This window comes from Symphalangus syndactylus, chromosome 8 (genome assembly GCF_028878055.3).
Source record: "Symphalangus syndactylus isolate Jambi chromosome 8, NHGRI_mSymSyn1-v2.1_pri, whole genome shotgun sequence".
Taxonomy (NCBI): Eukaryota; Metazoa; Chordata; class Mammalia; order Primates; family Hylobatidae; genus Symphalangus; species Symphalangus syndactylus.
Window position 1 is genome coordinate 107,208,594 of NC_072430.2, and position 16,828 is coordinate 107,225,421.

The window sequence follows — 16,828 nt, forward strand, 5'->3', positions numbered from 1 at the left end:
TGTTCACTACTAGTTAACATTGTTCTGAAGGTAGTAGCCAATGTAATTAAACAGGAGAAATCTATGAGTTGGTAAGAAGAAAAAAACAAGATTATCTCTATTTTCAGATGACATAATTCAAATGATAAAAGAATTCAGCTATATACCAGGATATAAAACTAACATGCAAAAGTGAATAGCATGCATATATACAAAATAACCAATAAAAATATATAATGGAAAAGAAAACCTCATTTACAATAGCAACCAGAAAGATAAAATACATAGAAATAAACAACAGGAAATGTTCAAAACCTGTATGAAAAAAAAGTCTGAAAGATATACAAGTAAACTTTAATAAATGGAAGGATGTCCCTTGTTTTTCATGAGGATGTCTCAACATGATCAACCTGTCAGTTTTCACATTTAATGTGATTACAAGAAAGTATTGAGCTTTTTTTTTTTTTTTTTTGAGACGGAGTCTTGCTCTGTCGCCCAGGCTGGAGTGCAGTGGCGCAATCTCGGCTCACTGCAAGCTCCGCCTCCCGGGTTCACGCCATTCTCCTGCCTCAGCCTCTCCGAGTAGCTGGGACTACAGGCGCCCGCCACCACGCCCGGCTAATTTTTTGTATTTTTAGTAGAGACGGGGTTTCACCGTGGTCTCGATCTCCTGACCTCGGGATCCGCCCGCCTCAGCCTCCCAAAGTGCTGGGATTACAAGCGTGAGCCACTGCGCCCGGCTAAGTATTGAGCTTTGTAATAAAGTCCCACAATTTTATATTCAAATTGAAAAAGTAAACATGCAAAAATAGCTAAGAAAATAATTTAAAAAAAAAAGGAGGGGGGATTCTAGCCTTACTAGATGCTAAAACTACAAGAAAGTTTCCTTTCCTTTTTTTTTTTTTTTTTTTTGGAGACAGAGTCTCACTCTGCCATCCAGGCTGGATTGCAGTGGTACGATCCCAGCTCACTGCAACCTCCGCCTCCTGGGTTCAAGTGATTCTCCTGCCTCAGCCTCCCGAGTAGCTAGGGCTACAGGCATGCGCCACCATGCCCAGTTAATTTTGTATATTTAGTAGAGACAGGGTTTCACCACGTTAGCCAGGCTGATCTCGAACTCCCGACCTCCGGTGATCCGCCCACCTCGGCCTCCCAAAGTGCGGGGATTACAGGCGTGAGCCACCGCGCCCGGCCGTAAAACTACAAGAAAGTTTCTATAATTAAAACTATGTGGGCCGGGCACGGTGGCTCACGTCTGTAATCCAGAGGCGGGCGGATCACCTGAGGTCAGGAATTCAAGACCAGCCTGACCACATGGAGAAACTTTGCTTCTACTAAAAATACAAAATTAGCCAGGCGTGGTGGCGCATGCATGTAATCCCAGCTACTTGGGAGGCTGAGGCAGGAGAATTGCTTGAACCTGGGAGGCAGAGGTTGCAGTGAGCCAAGATTGCACCATTGCACTCCAGCCTGGGCAACAAGGGCGAAACTTCGTCTCAAAAAAAAAACAAAAAAACAACAACTATGTGGCACTGGTGCATGCACACACCATTTGAAATACAAAGAAAGTCTAGAAATATACCCAAGTAGAAACAGAAATATATGACAAGATGTTATCTCAATACTAGGACAAAGATGGCATTTTAAAAAATTATATAAAGGGCTGGGCGCGGTGGCTCACATCTGTAATCCTAGCACTTTGGGAGCCTGAGGTGGGCAGATCACTTGAGGCCAGGAATTTGAGACCAGCCTGGCCAACATGATGAAATCCCATCTCTACTAAAAATACAAAAAATTAGCTGGGCGTGGTGGCGCACGCCTGTAATCCCGGCTATTTGGGAGGCTTAGGCACAAGAATTGCTTGAACCCAGGAGGCAAAGGTTGCAGTGAGCCAAGATGGTGCCACTGCTCTTCAGCCTGAATGACAGAGTGAGACTGTTTAAAAAAAAAAAATTATATAAAGGATAGCCTTTGGGGGAAGAAAAAAGGTAACATTTGATCCATTGCTAACACTGTACACATGAATTAACTTCAAATAAATTCAAGATCTAAATGTAAAAAATAATACTACATAAATACCAGAAGAAAGCATAAGAGAATTCTTCTATAATCTGGGTTTAGGAAAAGCTTCCTGACTATGACTAAAGTCCAGATCCAATAAAAGAAAAGACTAACCAATTGGACTGTATTTAAAGCTTTAAAAAATTATTTTTAACTTAAAAAAATTTAAAGAAACAAAGTCACAAGACAAATGACAAACTAGGAGAAAATGTTTACAACCTAATTGCTTGAGAAAGATATTCAAGGTAGTTATTTAATGCTTAGGAAGTACCTTAAAGTTGATTTAGTGTTGATCCTCATTTTACAGATAAGGAAACCAGAATGTTGGGGGCATACTTTTGTTTCTTAAATAATGATTTTAATTTATTTAATGTTGAATGACATTTACTATTTTGCTAATATCTAATGACACTAGATATACAAACAATTGTATTCATTCATTCAACAAGTATTTCCTGAGGCTTATACTGCTGGTGGTTGAGATACATGAGACAGAAAAACAGACACAGCCCTAGCTGTCCTGGTTATACGGATACATTCTGATAGGACCCAAACATACAAAACAAATAATTATTTAATTTCCATTGTGATGTGCTACAAAGTAGAGGCCCATAATTGCATTCTTATGTAGAGACCGAGACAGTTTCTAACATTAAGGAAATAAATGTTAAATGAAAATTGAAGAATTTTAAAGAATCATTCATATGTAGAGTGAAATGATTATTTCTTACCATTTTCAGAGTTAGAAAACTGAGGTGCTCCAAATTCTGTCGTTTGAGAATGTTTTTCATTGTGATCTTTGTTTGCTAAATCAAAAGCACATAAAAGAGAAGTTGAACAAGAAGAAATTCAGCAAGCTTATTTACTGTAATATTTTATCATTAGGTCAAGTGTTCAGTTGACCAAATCAGAATCGAAAACATACAAAAGGGAAACATAAAAATTTAAATAATCTTATATATAAAAATCACATTTGTGTATGTATATATATATGTGTGTGTGTGTGTGTGTATATATATATGTGTGTGTATATATATATATAAATAAAACATAATATCAGAGGTATTCAGGTACTCTATTAAGTCTCTGTCCCCTTGAAATGTAAGTTTTCACATTCCAAAGCCTGTTCCTTCCTTGGTGGAGCTGTTCTCATTCTAGGTCATTTTATACTTGTTCTGCCTGATCTCCATGCCTTGACACTCTGACACAATGGATGTTCATTTTATATGGAATGAATGAATATGGCCTACGATTTTATTATTGTTTAATTGACAAAAGTATATAATTTATCACATACAACATGTTGTTTTGATGTATGTAATACATTGTGAAATAGCTAAATTTAGCTAATTAACATTTGTATTGAACACTGCTCTCTTAACAATTGGTTGTCATTGTTGTTTTTGAGACAGAGTCTTGCTCTGTCGCCCAGGCTGGAGTGCAGTGGCACAATCTCAGCTCACTGCAATCTCCACTTCTGGGGTTCGAGTGATTCTCCTGCCTCAGCCTCCCAAGTAGCTGGGATTACAGGCACGTATCACCACACCTGGCTAATTTTTATATTTTCAGTAGAGATGGGGTTTTGCCATGTTGGCCAGGCTGACCTTGAACTCCTGACCTCAAGTGATCCTCCTGCTTCGGCCTCCCAAAGTGCTGGGATTACAGGTATGATCCACCATGCCCAGCCTCTCTTAACAATTCTCAAGAATATATTGTTATTAAATACAGTCACCACGTTTTACAATAGATCTTTTGAACTTACTCCTCCTGTCTAGTTGAAATTTTGTATCCTTTGGCCATCCCCCCAGTGCCCTCCCCACAACTACCTACCACTCTACTCTCTGCTTCTATGAGTTCAACTTTTTAGATTCCACATGTAAGTGAGATCATGTAGTATTTGTCTTTCTGTGTCTGGCTTATTTCACTTTGCATAATGTCCTCTGGGTTCATTCATTTAGTCACAAATGACAGGATTTCCTTCTTTTTGAAGGCTGAATAGTACTCCATTGTGTACACATACCATAATTTTATTTATCTGTTCATCTGTTGATGAACACTTACAGTGATTCCATATCTTGGCTATTGTGATTAAGGATATGGTCTACTTTTTTTTTGAGAAAGCATCATTGCTCTGTTGCCCAGGATGGAGTGCAGTGGCGTGATCAGAGCTCACTACAGCCTCCAACTCCCAGGCTTGAGAGATCTTCCCACCTCAGTAGCTGGGACTCCTCCCAAGTAGCTGGGACTATAGGTGTGTGTCACCATGCCTGAATAATTTTTTTAAATTTTTTTGTAGAAACAGGGTCTCACTATGTTACCCAGGCTAGTTTTGAACTTCTGGGCTCAAGCAATCCTCCCACCTTGGCATCCCAAAGTGCCAGGATAACAGGTGTGAGCCACCATGCCTGGACAAGGATATGGTTTACTGTTAACAATTTGTACATATTTGTGGGGCACATGTGAAATTTGGTACGTGTATATAATGAGTAGTGGTCAAGTCAGGGTATTTAGTGTGTTTGTCATCTGAGTACAATATATTTTTGTTAAGTATAATAACTGTACTCTGCTATCAAACGTTGGTATATTCCTTCTATTTAACTGTTTGTATCCTTCAACTTACCTCTCTTCATCCTCCTCACTGGCCCCACCACTCACCCTTTCCAGTCTGTTATCTATTCTTCTACTCTCTACCTGAATGTGATCAAAATTTTTAGCTGCCACATATAAGTGAGAATGTATGATATTTGTCTTTTTGTGCCTGGCTTATTTCACTTCAGATAATGACCTCCAGTTCTATCCATGTTGCTGCAAATAATAGGATTTCATTCTTCTTACGGCTGAATAGTATTCCCTTGTGTATGTATACTACTTTTTCTTCATCCATTCATCCATTGATGGACACTTAGGGTTGATTCTATATCCCTGCTATTATGAATACTCATGCAATAATCGTGCAAGTGCAGGTATCACTTTGATATATTAATTTATTTTTCTTTGGATAGATAACCACTAGTGGATTACTGGATCAAATAATTCTATTTTTAATTTTCTGAGCAATCTCTATACTGTTTTTCATAGTGGCTATACTAGTTTACATTCCCACCAACAGTGTATAAGAGTTCTCTTTTCTCTGCATTCTCACCAGCATCTGTTATTGTTTGTCTTTTTAATAATAGCCATTCTGACTAGGGTAAGCTGATATCTCACTGTGGATTTGATTTGCATTTCCCTGATGATTAGTGATGTTCAGCACTGTTTCATATACCTATTGACCACTGGTATGTCTTCTTTTGAGAAATGTCTACTATTCATGTTCTTTGCCCCCTTTTTAATGTTTATTTTTCTTGTTGAATTATTTGAGTTCCTCTTACATTCTGGATATTAGTCCCTTGCTGGAAGAACAGTTTGCAAATATTTTATCCCACTGAAGAGATTATAGCTATACTCTCTTGATAATTTATTTTGCTGTGCAGAAGCTTTTTAGTTTAATTAAGTCCCCTTTATCTATTTTTGGTTTTGTTCTCTGTGCTTTTGAGGTCTCAGTCATAAATTCTTTGCCTAGAAAAACATCCAGGAGCATTTTCCTTAGGTTTTTCCCTCATATTTTAATAGCTTTGGCTCTTATATTTAAGTCTTTGATCCATTTTGAGTTGATTTTGTATATGGTGAGAGATAGGGGTCCAGGTTCATTGTTCTACATGGGGCTATTAAGGATATGGTCTACTTTTAATTCAAAGGCTGCTTTATACTTTTTTTTTTTTTAGATGGAGTGTAACTCTGTCGCCAGGCTGAAGTGCAGTGGCACGATCTCAGCTCACTGCATTCTCTGCCTCCCAGATTTAAGCGATTCTCCTGCCTCACCCTCCCGAGTAGCTGGGACTACAGGCACGTGCCACCACACTTGGCTAATTTTTTGTATTTTTTAGTAGAGACAGGGTTTCACCATGTCAGCCAGGATGGTCTCGATCTCCTGACCTCGTGATCCACCCGCCTCGGCCTCCCAAAGTGCTGGGATTATAGGTGTGAGCCACCGTGCCTGGCCGAGAGAGAATATTTTTAAAGATAATAGTTGAGTCATGCATATTTTATCACACTAAAAAAAATAATGGTTGAGCAGTTTCCAGAACTAGTAAAAGGCACAAATATAAGAAATATAATTTATACCAGCAAAAATTAAAAAATAAAAATTGCACATTTCAACACACTGTGCTGAAAGAGCAGAATACCAAAAACAAAGAGCACATCCTAAAAGCAGCCAGATACAGAAATTGAATTAGAGCAAGACTCTGTCTCAAAAAAAAAATATATCTAAAGAAGGTAGTCAAGGAGAAAGGAAAATGAACTCACAATGAAGATCTGAAATATAGAAAGAAATAGTAAGACAGGAAAAATATTGGTAAATCTCAATTTTTTTGTAAAACAAGAATGATGTTCTAATTTGTAGAAAATTAGAAAAATCAGAAATGGAAATAAAATGTATAACTTTCAAATCAGTAAATGGCAGGGGTGGGGGAGGATGAAGAAAACTTTTAAAACAAATGAAAAAAAAAAAACTTCAAATAGTTCAAAATGAACCAAAACAGGAGACAAAATAATGGGATTGGAAGGACAAAACAAATGGAAAACAGAAAATACAGGTCCAAACATAATGACAATAAACATAAATGGACTAAACTCGCCACTTAAAAGAATGACAAGTTGACATACTGGGCTTTAAAAAAAAAATCCAACTAAACCTTGTTTATGAGACATAACTCAGTTAGAAGGACATGGTGAGGGCTAGGCATTACACCTGTAGTCCCAGCATTCTGGGAGTCCGAAGCAGGCAGATCACCTGAGGTCAGCAGTTTGAGACCTGCCTGGCCAACATGGCGAAACCATGTCACTACTAAAAAAAATTAGCTGGGTGTGGTGGTGGGTGCCTGTAATCTCAGCTACTCAGGAGGCCGAAGCAGGAGAATCGCTTGAACCCAGGAGGCAGAGGTTGTAGTGAGCTGAGATTGTGCCACTGCACTCCAGCCTGGGCGACAGAGCAAGACTCCATCTCAAAAAATAATAATAATAATAATAATAAAAAGGACATGGGAAGATTGAAAGGAAAAGGATGGAAAAGGGATACTAAGAAAATATTATTTAATAAAAGAAAGCTAGTTATGCTCTACTAATATAAAGGAGACTTTAAGCCAAAAATTCATTATTATTATTATTTCGACAGGTTGTCACTCTGTCGACCACGCTGGAGTGCAGTGGAGCAATCTTGGCTCACTGCAGCCTCTACCTACCCACACTCAACTGATCATCCCCCCTCAGTTTCTGGAGTAGCTGGGACTACAGGTGCACGCCACCACACCTGGCTAATTTTTTGTAGAGACGGGGTTTCACCATGTTGCCCAGGCTGGTCTTGAACTCCTGGGCTCAGGCTATCCGCCTGCCTGAGCCTCCCAAAGTGCTGGGATTACAGGCATGCACCACCGTGCCTGGCCCCAAAAAGTATTATTAAAGCCAGAAAAGGTCACTGTATAACAATAAAAAATTAATTCACCAAAATGATATAAAAATTCTAAACTTGTATATACCCCTGTAGAAAGTAAAAAGTTTCTTCTTCAAATTTTCCTTCTCATTAAAAAAATAAATCATAAGTGTTAAAAATAATAATTTATTTTAAAGACTAACTTCTGTCAAGCCTCCTTGCTTTGTGCTAATAACTCTTTGTTAAGCCCTAATGTAGCTGTTAGACATGCTCACAGGCACGTAGTACATTCTATATCCTTGCACCTTACCCAAGATATTTGTGCTGGACATGCTCATGGGCACATTCCAGCTTGCAGCCTATGCCCCTTCCCTATTTGGCATAAGCAACTTCCTCTTTTCCTTTATTCTCCCTTGCCTTTACCTATTTAGAAAAATTTTAAACCGTTAGCCAATCGGGTTCAGTTTAGATTGTGAGGTCTGGCTCCAGCCAATGGAGACAGGACACAGTAGCAGGGGCAAGCTGCATAAGGGATAAAAATTGCTTCCTCCCTTTGTTCAGGTGTGCTCTCACCATTGTTCCATCTGCGATGAGCACCCTTTCTACAAAAAGTAAAAATTGTCTAAGAAAATTAATGTTCAAATGCTGTTTCTTTGTGGCACCAAGGAGCAAACATTTCTAACACCCCTTACCCCCAGATCCTCAAAATACATCAAGTCAAAGACTACAGGACAAAGTTGAAAATCCAGTTTAACAGAGGAAGATTTTAAAACACATTTCTCAACAAGTAAACAAAAATTAGTAAAGATATAGAAGACGTAGAGCAACACAAATAACAAGCTTGATTTAACAATATAAACAGGCTCCTGCATTCAACAGTTTGAGTATACATTCTTCTCAAGAAACATGAAACATTTACAAAACTTGGCTACTTGTTATTCCATAAAGAAAAAGTTCCAATAATTCAAAGAATTAGTGTCATAAGAACACATTCTCTGACCATGATGCAACTTGGTTAAAATCAATAACAAAAAGATGAATTTTTCTATTTCCATAATTTGGCAATTTCAGAAACACAGTTCCAAATCACTCATGGTGATGAGTCATGGAAGATGGAATGAAAATTTTTAAATAACTGAAATTGAATGATAATGAAAATACTATATATCAAAATGTATGGACCTTTATACAATGGATTCATTAATAAAAAGGAAGGAACTCCTGATACAAGCCCCATCATGGATGAACCTCAAAAGCATTAAATGAAGTGAAAGAAGCTAGACATGAGAAGACCACATATTGGATGATTCTACTTATAAATGTCCAGAAAATACAAATTCATACAGAGAAAAAGTACAGTAGTGGTTAGCTAGGGGTGGGAACAGGGATTATTGCAAATGGGCATAAGAGAGCTTACTGAGGGGATGAAAATGTTCTAAAATTGATTAATGGAAATGGTAGTGCCACTCAGTAATAAATTAAAAATCACTGACATACTCTTGAAATGAGTGAGTTTCATTATACATAAAGTATATCTTGATAAAGCTGTTTTAAAAGAAAACTTGTAAGATATAGGAAAATTAAAATTTTGAGGAATATAGCCTTAAAGAAAGAAAGAAAGATGGCTGGGCATGGCGGCTCACATCTGTAATCCCAGCACTTGAGCAGGCTGAGGCAGGAGATCACTTGAGGCCAGGAGTTCAAGACCAACCTTGGCAACAAAGCAAGACAACAACAACAATAACAAACCAGAAAGAAAAACATCAAAGTAAAGAGAAGAAAATAATAAATATAGGAACTAAAATTTATACAACCAAAAATATTCAATAGAGAGGATTAACAAAGTCAAAAATTGGTTTGCTGAAAGAATAATAATAATAAACCACTGGCAAGATTAATCAAGAAAAAAGGGAGAAGGAACAAATGAATATCTGAAATTTAAAAGGGGAGATAACTATTGACATGGCAAAATGTAAAAGATAAAATAATAGCATGAATAGATGTTGAGACTACAGCAATGTTCGTTATATTTCCTTTGTGACTTAAAGAAATGTTCTGTATTTGTGGGGTATAGGATCATACGCAAATGTAATTAGCTAACCTTTTGAACACATTTTGAAGCTAGGTTAGGTATACGAGTTCATGATTACAACGGTCTCTTACGTTGTTTCTTTTATCAGTATAATCTATTTATGTGTGTACTTGAAAATACCTCGGCGAGGCACTGTGGCTCACGCCTGTAATCCCAGCACTTTGGGAGGCTGAGGTGGGCGGATTGCTTTGAGCCCAGGAGTTCGAGATCAGCCTGGGCAACATGGTGAAACCCGGTCTCCAAAAAAAATACAAAAAAAATAGCTGCGCGAGGCAGCACACACCTATAGTCCCAGCTACTCAGGAGGCTGAGGTGGGAAGATCACCTGAACCCGGGAAGTCAAGGCTGTAGTGAGCCATAATTGCACCACTGCATTTCAACGTGGCTGACAAGAGTGAGACTCTGTCTCAAAAAAAAAAAAAAGAAGAAAAGGAAAAAAAAGAAAATATTTTTTCTTTTATTTATTGGTCACCTACTATGTGCTATGGAGTTTGTCAATATTACTATCCTTAATGTCCCTGGTAAGATAGGCATAAATAACTCCTATTTCAGATGAGACAACTGAGAGAGCCATAAATGATATGTTTTAAAAAGCCAGGATATAAACTCAGATTTTTCTGTTTTCAAAGCCTGTACTCTTCTTTACCATAGTGATTCAAATATATGTTGACTGTATATATAACATGTATTTCTTTTTTAAAGATAACACAAATTTCAGTATGAGGGAAAACTCAAAACTTAATCATGCAACCCTATAAACTGGACTTTTGCATTTAAAAGCACCTATCTTTGGGGAGAGGAGACAGGGCAAGCTGGCTTAATAGAACTCTCTAGCCATCATTTCCCCCCTGTACCCTACAGGAACACCAAATTGAACAATTATCCATACAAGAAAGAACCTTCATAACAACCAAACATTGGGTGAGAGATCACAGTACCTGGTTTTAACTACATATCACTGAAAGAGGCACTGAAGAAGATAGGAAAGACAGTCTTGAATTGCCAACACCACCATTCTGCCATCTCTTGGCAGCGGCCACATGGTGTAGAGAGAGAATCTGTGCTTGTGGGAGGGAGAGTGCAGTGATTGTGGGACTTTGCATTAGAACTCAGTGCTGCCTGCCACAGCTGAAAGCAACATGGGGCAGAATTCAGCCAGTACTCACAGAGGGGGCAGTTAGACCAGCCCCAGCCAGAGGGGAACCACCCATCCCACTGGTGAGAATCTGAGTTCCAGCAAGCCCCACCACAGCAAGCTAAAGCACTCTGGGGTTCTAAATAAACTTGAAAGGCAGTCTAGGCCACAAGCACTGCAATTCTGGGCAAGTCCTGGTGTTGTGCTGGGCTTGGAGCCAGTGGAGTTAGGGTACATGTGACCTAGTGAGATACCAGCCAGCCAGCCAGCCAGCCAAGGAAGTGCTTACATCACCCCTCCTCCAATCCCAGGCAGTGCAGCTCACAGCTCCAGGAGAAACTCCTTTCCGCTTGAGGAGAGGAGAAAGGAGAGTAAAGGGGACTTTGTCTTGCAACTTGGATACCAGCTCAGCCACAGTAGGATAGGGGACAAGGTAGAGTCCCAAGGCCCTCATTCCAAGCCCTAGCTCCCAGATCACATTTTTAGACATACCCAGGGCCAGAAGGGAAGGCGCTGCCCTAAAGGGAAGGACCCAATCCTGGAAGGATTTATCACCTGATGACTAAGAGACCCTGGGCCCTGAATAAACATAAGCAGCACCCAGGCAGCACTCACCATGGGACTTGGGTAAAACCCAGGGCTGTGCCGGCTTCAGGTGTGACCCAGTGCATTCTAAGCTATGGTGCCCACAGGGAGAGACTTCCTCTGCTTGAGGTAAGGAGAGGAAAGAGTAAAGGGAACTTTTTATTGCAGCTTGGGCACCAGCTTGGCCACAGTGGGGTAGAGAACCAAGAAGTCACCTGGCGTCCTCAGTTCTAGCCCTTGGCTTCTGGATGGCATTTCTGGACCTGCCCTGGGCTAAAGGGGAGCCCACTACCTTGAAGGGAGAGTCCTAAAAATGGCAGCATTCACCACAAGCTGACTGAAGAGCCTTTGGGCCTTGGGTGAATATCAGTGATAGCCAGGCAGTACCTGCTGCAGGGAGAGACTCCTTCTGCATGAGGAAAAAAGAGGGAAGAGTGGGAAGGATTTTGTCTCACAGCTTGGGTGCCAGCTCAGCTGGTGTAGAATCGAGAACCAAGTAGATTCCTAAGGTTCCTGACTCTAGGCCTTGGCTCCCAGATGGCATTCTGGGATCTGCTCTAGGCTAGGGAGTAGCTTGCCGCCCTGAAGAAAAGGACACAAGCCAGGCTGGATTTGCTTCCTGCTGATGGTAGAGCCCTTGGGCCTTGAGTGAATATTGGCAGTAGCCAAGCAGTGGTAACTGGAGGCCCAGGCTGAGACCCAGTATTTTGCTGGCTTTGGAGAAACTCCATGTGTTTGGGGGGAAGTAAGGAAAAAGAACAAGAGTCTCTGCCTGGTAATACAGGGAATTCTCCCAGATCTTACCCAAGACCACCACAGCAGTATCTCTACAATTGTGCAAGAGCCACAGCATTACTGGGCTTGGGGTGCCCCCCCCAATGCAGACACAGCTACAATGACCAAAGATTTAGATGACAACAACTCAATGCTCTTTGAATACTTGGAAAACTTTCCCAAGAAGGACAGGTACAAACAAGCCCAGACTACAAAGACTATAATAAATATGTAACTCTTCAATGCCCAGACATCAACAAACATCCACAAGCATCAAGACCATACAGGAAAGCATGACCTCACCAAACAAACTAAATAGTGTACTAGTGACCAATCCTGAAGTGACAGAGATATGTGACCTTTGAGAGAGAGAATTCAAAATAGCTGTTTTGAGGAAGCTCAACGAAATTCAAGATAACACAGAGAAGGAATTCAGAATCCTATCAGGTAAACTTAACAGAGATTAAAATAACTTAAAAATCAAGCAGAAATTCCAGAGTTGAAAAATTTAATTGATATAGTGAAGAGCGCATCAGAGTCAACAGGAGTATTGATCAAGCAGAAGAAAGAATCAGTGAGTTTGAAGACGGGTTATCTGAAAATATAGCCAGAGGAGACAAAAGAAAAGAGAATAGGCCAGGTGCAGTGCCTCACACCTGTAATCCCAGTACTTCGAGAGGCCAAGCAGGTGGATCACCTGAGGTCAGGAGTTCAAGACTAGCCTGGGCAGCATGGAGAAACCCTGTCTGTACTAAAAATACAAAATTAACCGGGCATGGTAGTGCATGCCTGTAAGCCCAGTTATTCGGGAGGCTGAGGCAGGGGAGAATCGTTTGAACCCAGGAGGCGGAGCTTGCCGTGAGCCAAGATGGTGCCATTGCACTCCAGCCTGGGCAACAAGAGTGAAACTCCATCTCAAAAAAAAAAAAAAAATTAGCTGGGCGTGGTGGTGGCGCCTGAGGCAGGAGAATCACTTGAACCCAGGAGGCAGAGGTTGCAGTGTGCCGAGATTGTGCCATTGCACTCAAGTCTGGGTGACAGATTGAAATTCTGTCTCAAAAAACAATGAAAAAAGAATAAAAAACAATGAAGCATGCCTACAGGATCTAGAAGATAGTCTCAGAAGGGCAAATATAAGAGTTATTGACCTTAAAGAGGAGGTAGAGAAAGAGATGGGGTAGAAAGTTTATTCAAAGAGTGTAATAACAGAGAACTTCCCAAACCTAGAGAATACCACTATCCAAGTACAAGAAGGTTATAGAATACCAAGCAGATTTAACCCAAAGAAGACTACCTCAAGGCATTTAGTAATGAAACTCCCGAAGGTCAAGAATAAAAAAAAGATCCTAAAAGCAGCAAAAGAAAAGAAACAAATCACATACAATGAAGCTCCAAAATGTCTGGCAGTAGACTTTTCAGTGGAAACCTTATAGGCCAGGAGAAAGTGGCATGACATTTAAACTGCTGAAGGAAAAAAACTTTTACCCAAGAATAGTATATCCAGTGAAAACATCCTCCAAAAATTGTTGCGGGAAGTCAGGTACCCCAAACAGAGGGACTGGCTGAAGCCATGGCAGAAGAAGATTTCATGGACATTTATTAGTTCCCCAAATTAATACTTTTATAATTTCTTTCTTTTTTTTTTTTGAGACGGAGTCTCGCTCTGTCACCCAGGCTGGAGTGCAGTAGCACAATCTTGGCTCACTGCAAGCTCCGCCTCCCGGTTCACGCCATTCTCCTGCCTCAGCCTCTCCGAGTAGCTAGGACTACAGGCGCCTGCCACCACGCCCAGCTAATTTTTTGTATTTTTTTTTTTTTTTTTTTTGAGACGGAGTCTCGCTCTGTCGCCCAGGCTGGAGTGCAGCGGCGCGATCTCAGCTCACTGCAAGCTCTGCCTCCCGGGTTCACACCATTCTCCTGCCTCAGCCTCTCCGAGTAGCTGGGACTACAGGCGCCCGCCACCACGCCCAGCTAATTTTTTTGTATTTTTAGTAGAGACGGGGTTTCACCGTGGTCTCAATCTCCTGACCTCGTGATCTGCCTGCCTCGGCCTCCCAAAGTGCTGGGATTACAAGCGTGAGCCACCGCGCCCGGCCTACTTTTATAATTTCTTATGCCTGTCTTTACTGCAATCTCTGAACATAAATTGTGAAGATTTCATGGACACTTATCACTTCCCCAATCAATACCCTTGTGATTTCCTATGCCTGTTTTTACTTTAATCTCTTAATCCCATCATCTTCATAAGCTGAGGAGGATGTATGCCGCCTCAGGACCCTGTGAGGATTACGTTAACTGCACAAATTGTAGAGCATGTGTGTTTGAACAATATGAAATCTGGGCACCTTGAAAAAAAGAACAGGATAACAGCAATGTTCAGGGAACAAGAGAGATAACCTTAAACTCTGACTGCTGGTGAGGCAGGTGGAACAGAGCCATATTTCTCTTCTTTCAAAAGCAAATGGGAGAAATATCACTGAATTCTTTTTGTCAGCAAGGAACATTCCTGAGAAAGAGAATGTGTCCTTGAGGGGTGGCCTCTAAAATGGCCTCTTTGGGGGCAGCTGTCTTTTACGGTCATAGCTGTGGGATGAAATAAGCCCCGGTCTCCTGTAGCGCTCCCAGGCTTATTAGGACAAGGAAATTCCTGCCTAATAAATCTTGGTCAGACCAGTTGTCTGCTCTCAAACCCTGTTTCCTGATAAGATGTTATCAATGACAATGCCTGCCCGAAACTTCATTAGCAATTTTAACTTTGCCCCAGTCCTGTGGTCCTGTGATCTCACCCTGCCTCCATTTACCTTGTGATATTTTATTATCTTGTGAAGTATGTGATCTCTGTGACCCACACCCTATTCATACACTGCCTCCCTTTTTGAAAATCACTAATAAAAACTTGCTGGTTTTGTGGCTTGGGGGGCATCACGGAACCTGCCGACATGTGATGTCTCCCCCGGACACCCAGCTTTAAAATTTCTCTCTTTTGTACTCTATCCCTTTATTTCTCAGACCAGCCGACACTTAGGGAAAATAGAAAAGAACCTACGTGAAATATCGGGGGTGAATTTTGCCCGATAAAAAATGAAGGAGAAACAGACTTGCCCAGACAAAACAAAAGCTGATGGAGGCTGGGCGTGGTGGCTCACACCTGTAATCCCAGCACTTTGGGAGGCTGAGGCAGGCGGATCACAAGGTCAGGAGATTGAGACCATCCTGGCTACTACAGTGAAACCCTGTCTACTAAAAATACAAAAAACATTAGCTGGGCATGGTGGCGGGCGCCTGTAGTCCCAGCTACTCAGGAGGCTGAGGCAGGAGAATGGCATGAACCCGGGAGGCAGAGCTTGCAGTGAGCTGAGATCGTGCAACTGCACTCCAGCCTGGGGGACAGAGCAAGACTTTGTCTCAGAAAAAAAAAAAAAAAGGCTGTGATAAACTATTTTGACATTTAAAATGTGACCATTTCAAAGTAATAAATTTACCATCTTACCTTGTTCACTCTCAAAGCTTGCTTCCTCATCAGACAAACCTAGCCTGAAGTAAAAACAAAAAAAAAATGTAGATTTTTTGTTATAATACACTTGTGATTCATATTCCCCAAACAGCTTTATATGGTTAAAAAGATTTTCTACTCAGGAAACAAAATCGTTGTCCACTAGATCCCCTAAAATCTATATCTGGTGAATTTCCTACTTCTTTTATAGATCTATACAGACCTTTCACCCCTTATTCCTTCAATAAACATTTACTGAGTATCTACAAAACACCAGGCATCATGCTCAGTACTCAATCTTCAAGAACCTTCACCATCAAAACCATAAGTAAGAGGTTTCATTTTCAAGCCTTGAAAAGTTTTAAGAACACTTGTGAACTCAATCAAGGGAATGAAGAACACCAGAAAAGATGGAGTACCCTATTTTGAACAACGAAGTGATGTTTGCAAGACACGTTAGCCTAAAATATCCTCAATCAATACTCATTTTGGATATTTATAACATCTATCTGATATAATAGACAAAAAGTTAAGACAAAGAAATTGGGCCGGGCATGGTGGCTCATGCCTGTAATCCCAGCACTTTGGGAGGCTGAGACGGGTGGATCACGAGGTCAGGAATTCGAGACCAGCCTGGCCGACATGGTGAAACCCTGTCTCTACTAAAAATACAAAAATTAGCTGGGCATGGTGGCACGTGCATGTAATCCCAGCTACCCAGGAGGCTGAGGCAGGAGAATCGCTTGAACCTGGGAGGTGGAGGTTGCAGTGAGTTGAGATCATGCCACTGCACTCTAGCCTGGGTGACAGGGCAAGACTCCATCTCAAAAAAGAAAAAGAAAAAGAAATTGAACACAGACATAGTCACTACACCTGGGGCATGACCTCACAGTTGCTAGTATTGAAAGTTGTTTTTAATAAATCTTTAAAGATACTTAAAAATCCATACAGTATTTACTTGTAAATACTACACTAATAAACCTACAGAGCAAATAAATATTCATGACCTGTAATGAAATTTTCCCTAACAGTATTATGTTTTTTTAAAGAACTTGGATGGAAGAGAAGGTGAAGAGCTTGGCCATCTATTAGTTAGTTAATAGAGCTACTTGAAAAGTAGCTCTCATAATGCTAAAGATACATAAGAAGATTTTGAATAAAACTCTTGTGAAATGTGAGAATGGAAAAATTTTACTAAATTAATATAGTTCATGTAACATATGATTTTAAATGTCAATA

The 16,828-nt window shown here is 40.5% G+C and overlaps 1 protein-coding gene across 5 annotated transcripts in view; it reads right to left on the reverse strand.

Moving 5' to 3' along the window:
* The window catches only part of ICA1L (islet cell autoantigen 1 like), a 93,411-nt gene that overhangs the window by 18,498 nt on the left and 58,085 nt on the right, over positions 1-16,828 (reverse strand). For all 5 annotated transcript variants that reach the window (XM_055290319.2, XM_055290321.2, XM_055290316.2 and 2 more), the window contains 2 exons: positions 15,587-15,630; positions 2,772-2,846 (listed from right to left, as the gene is read on the reverse strand). In XM_055290319.2, coding sequence (XP_055146294.1) covers positions 2,772-2,846; positions 15,587-15,630 — 119 coding nt within the window. The remainder of the gene's footprint in view (positions 1-2,771; positions 2,847-15,586; positions 15,631-16,828) is intronic.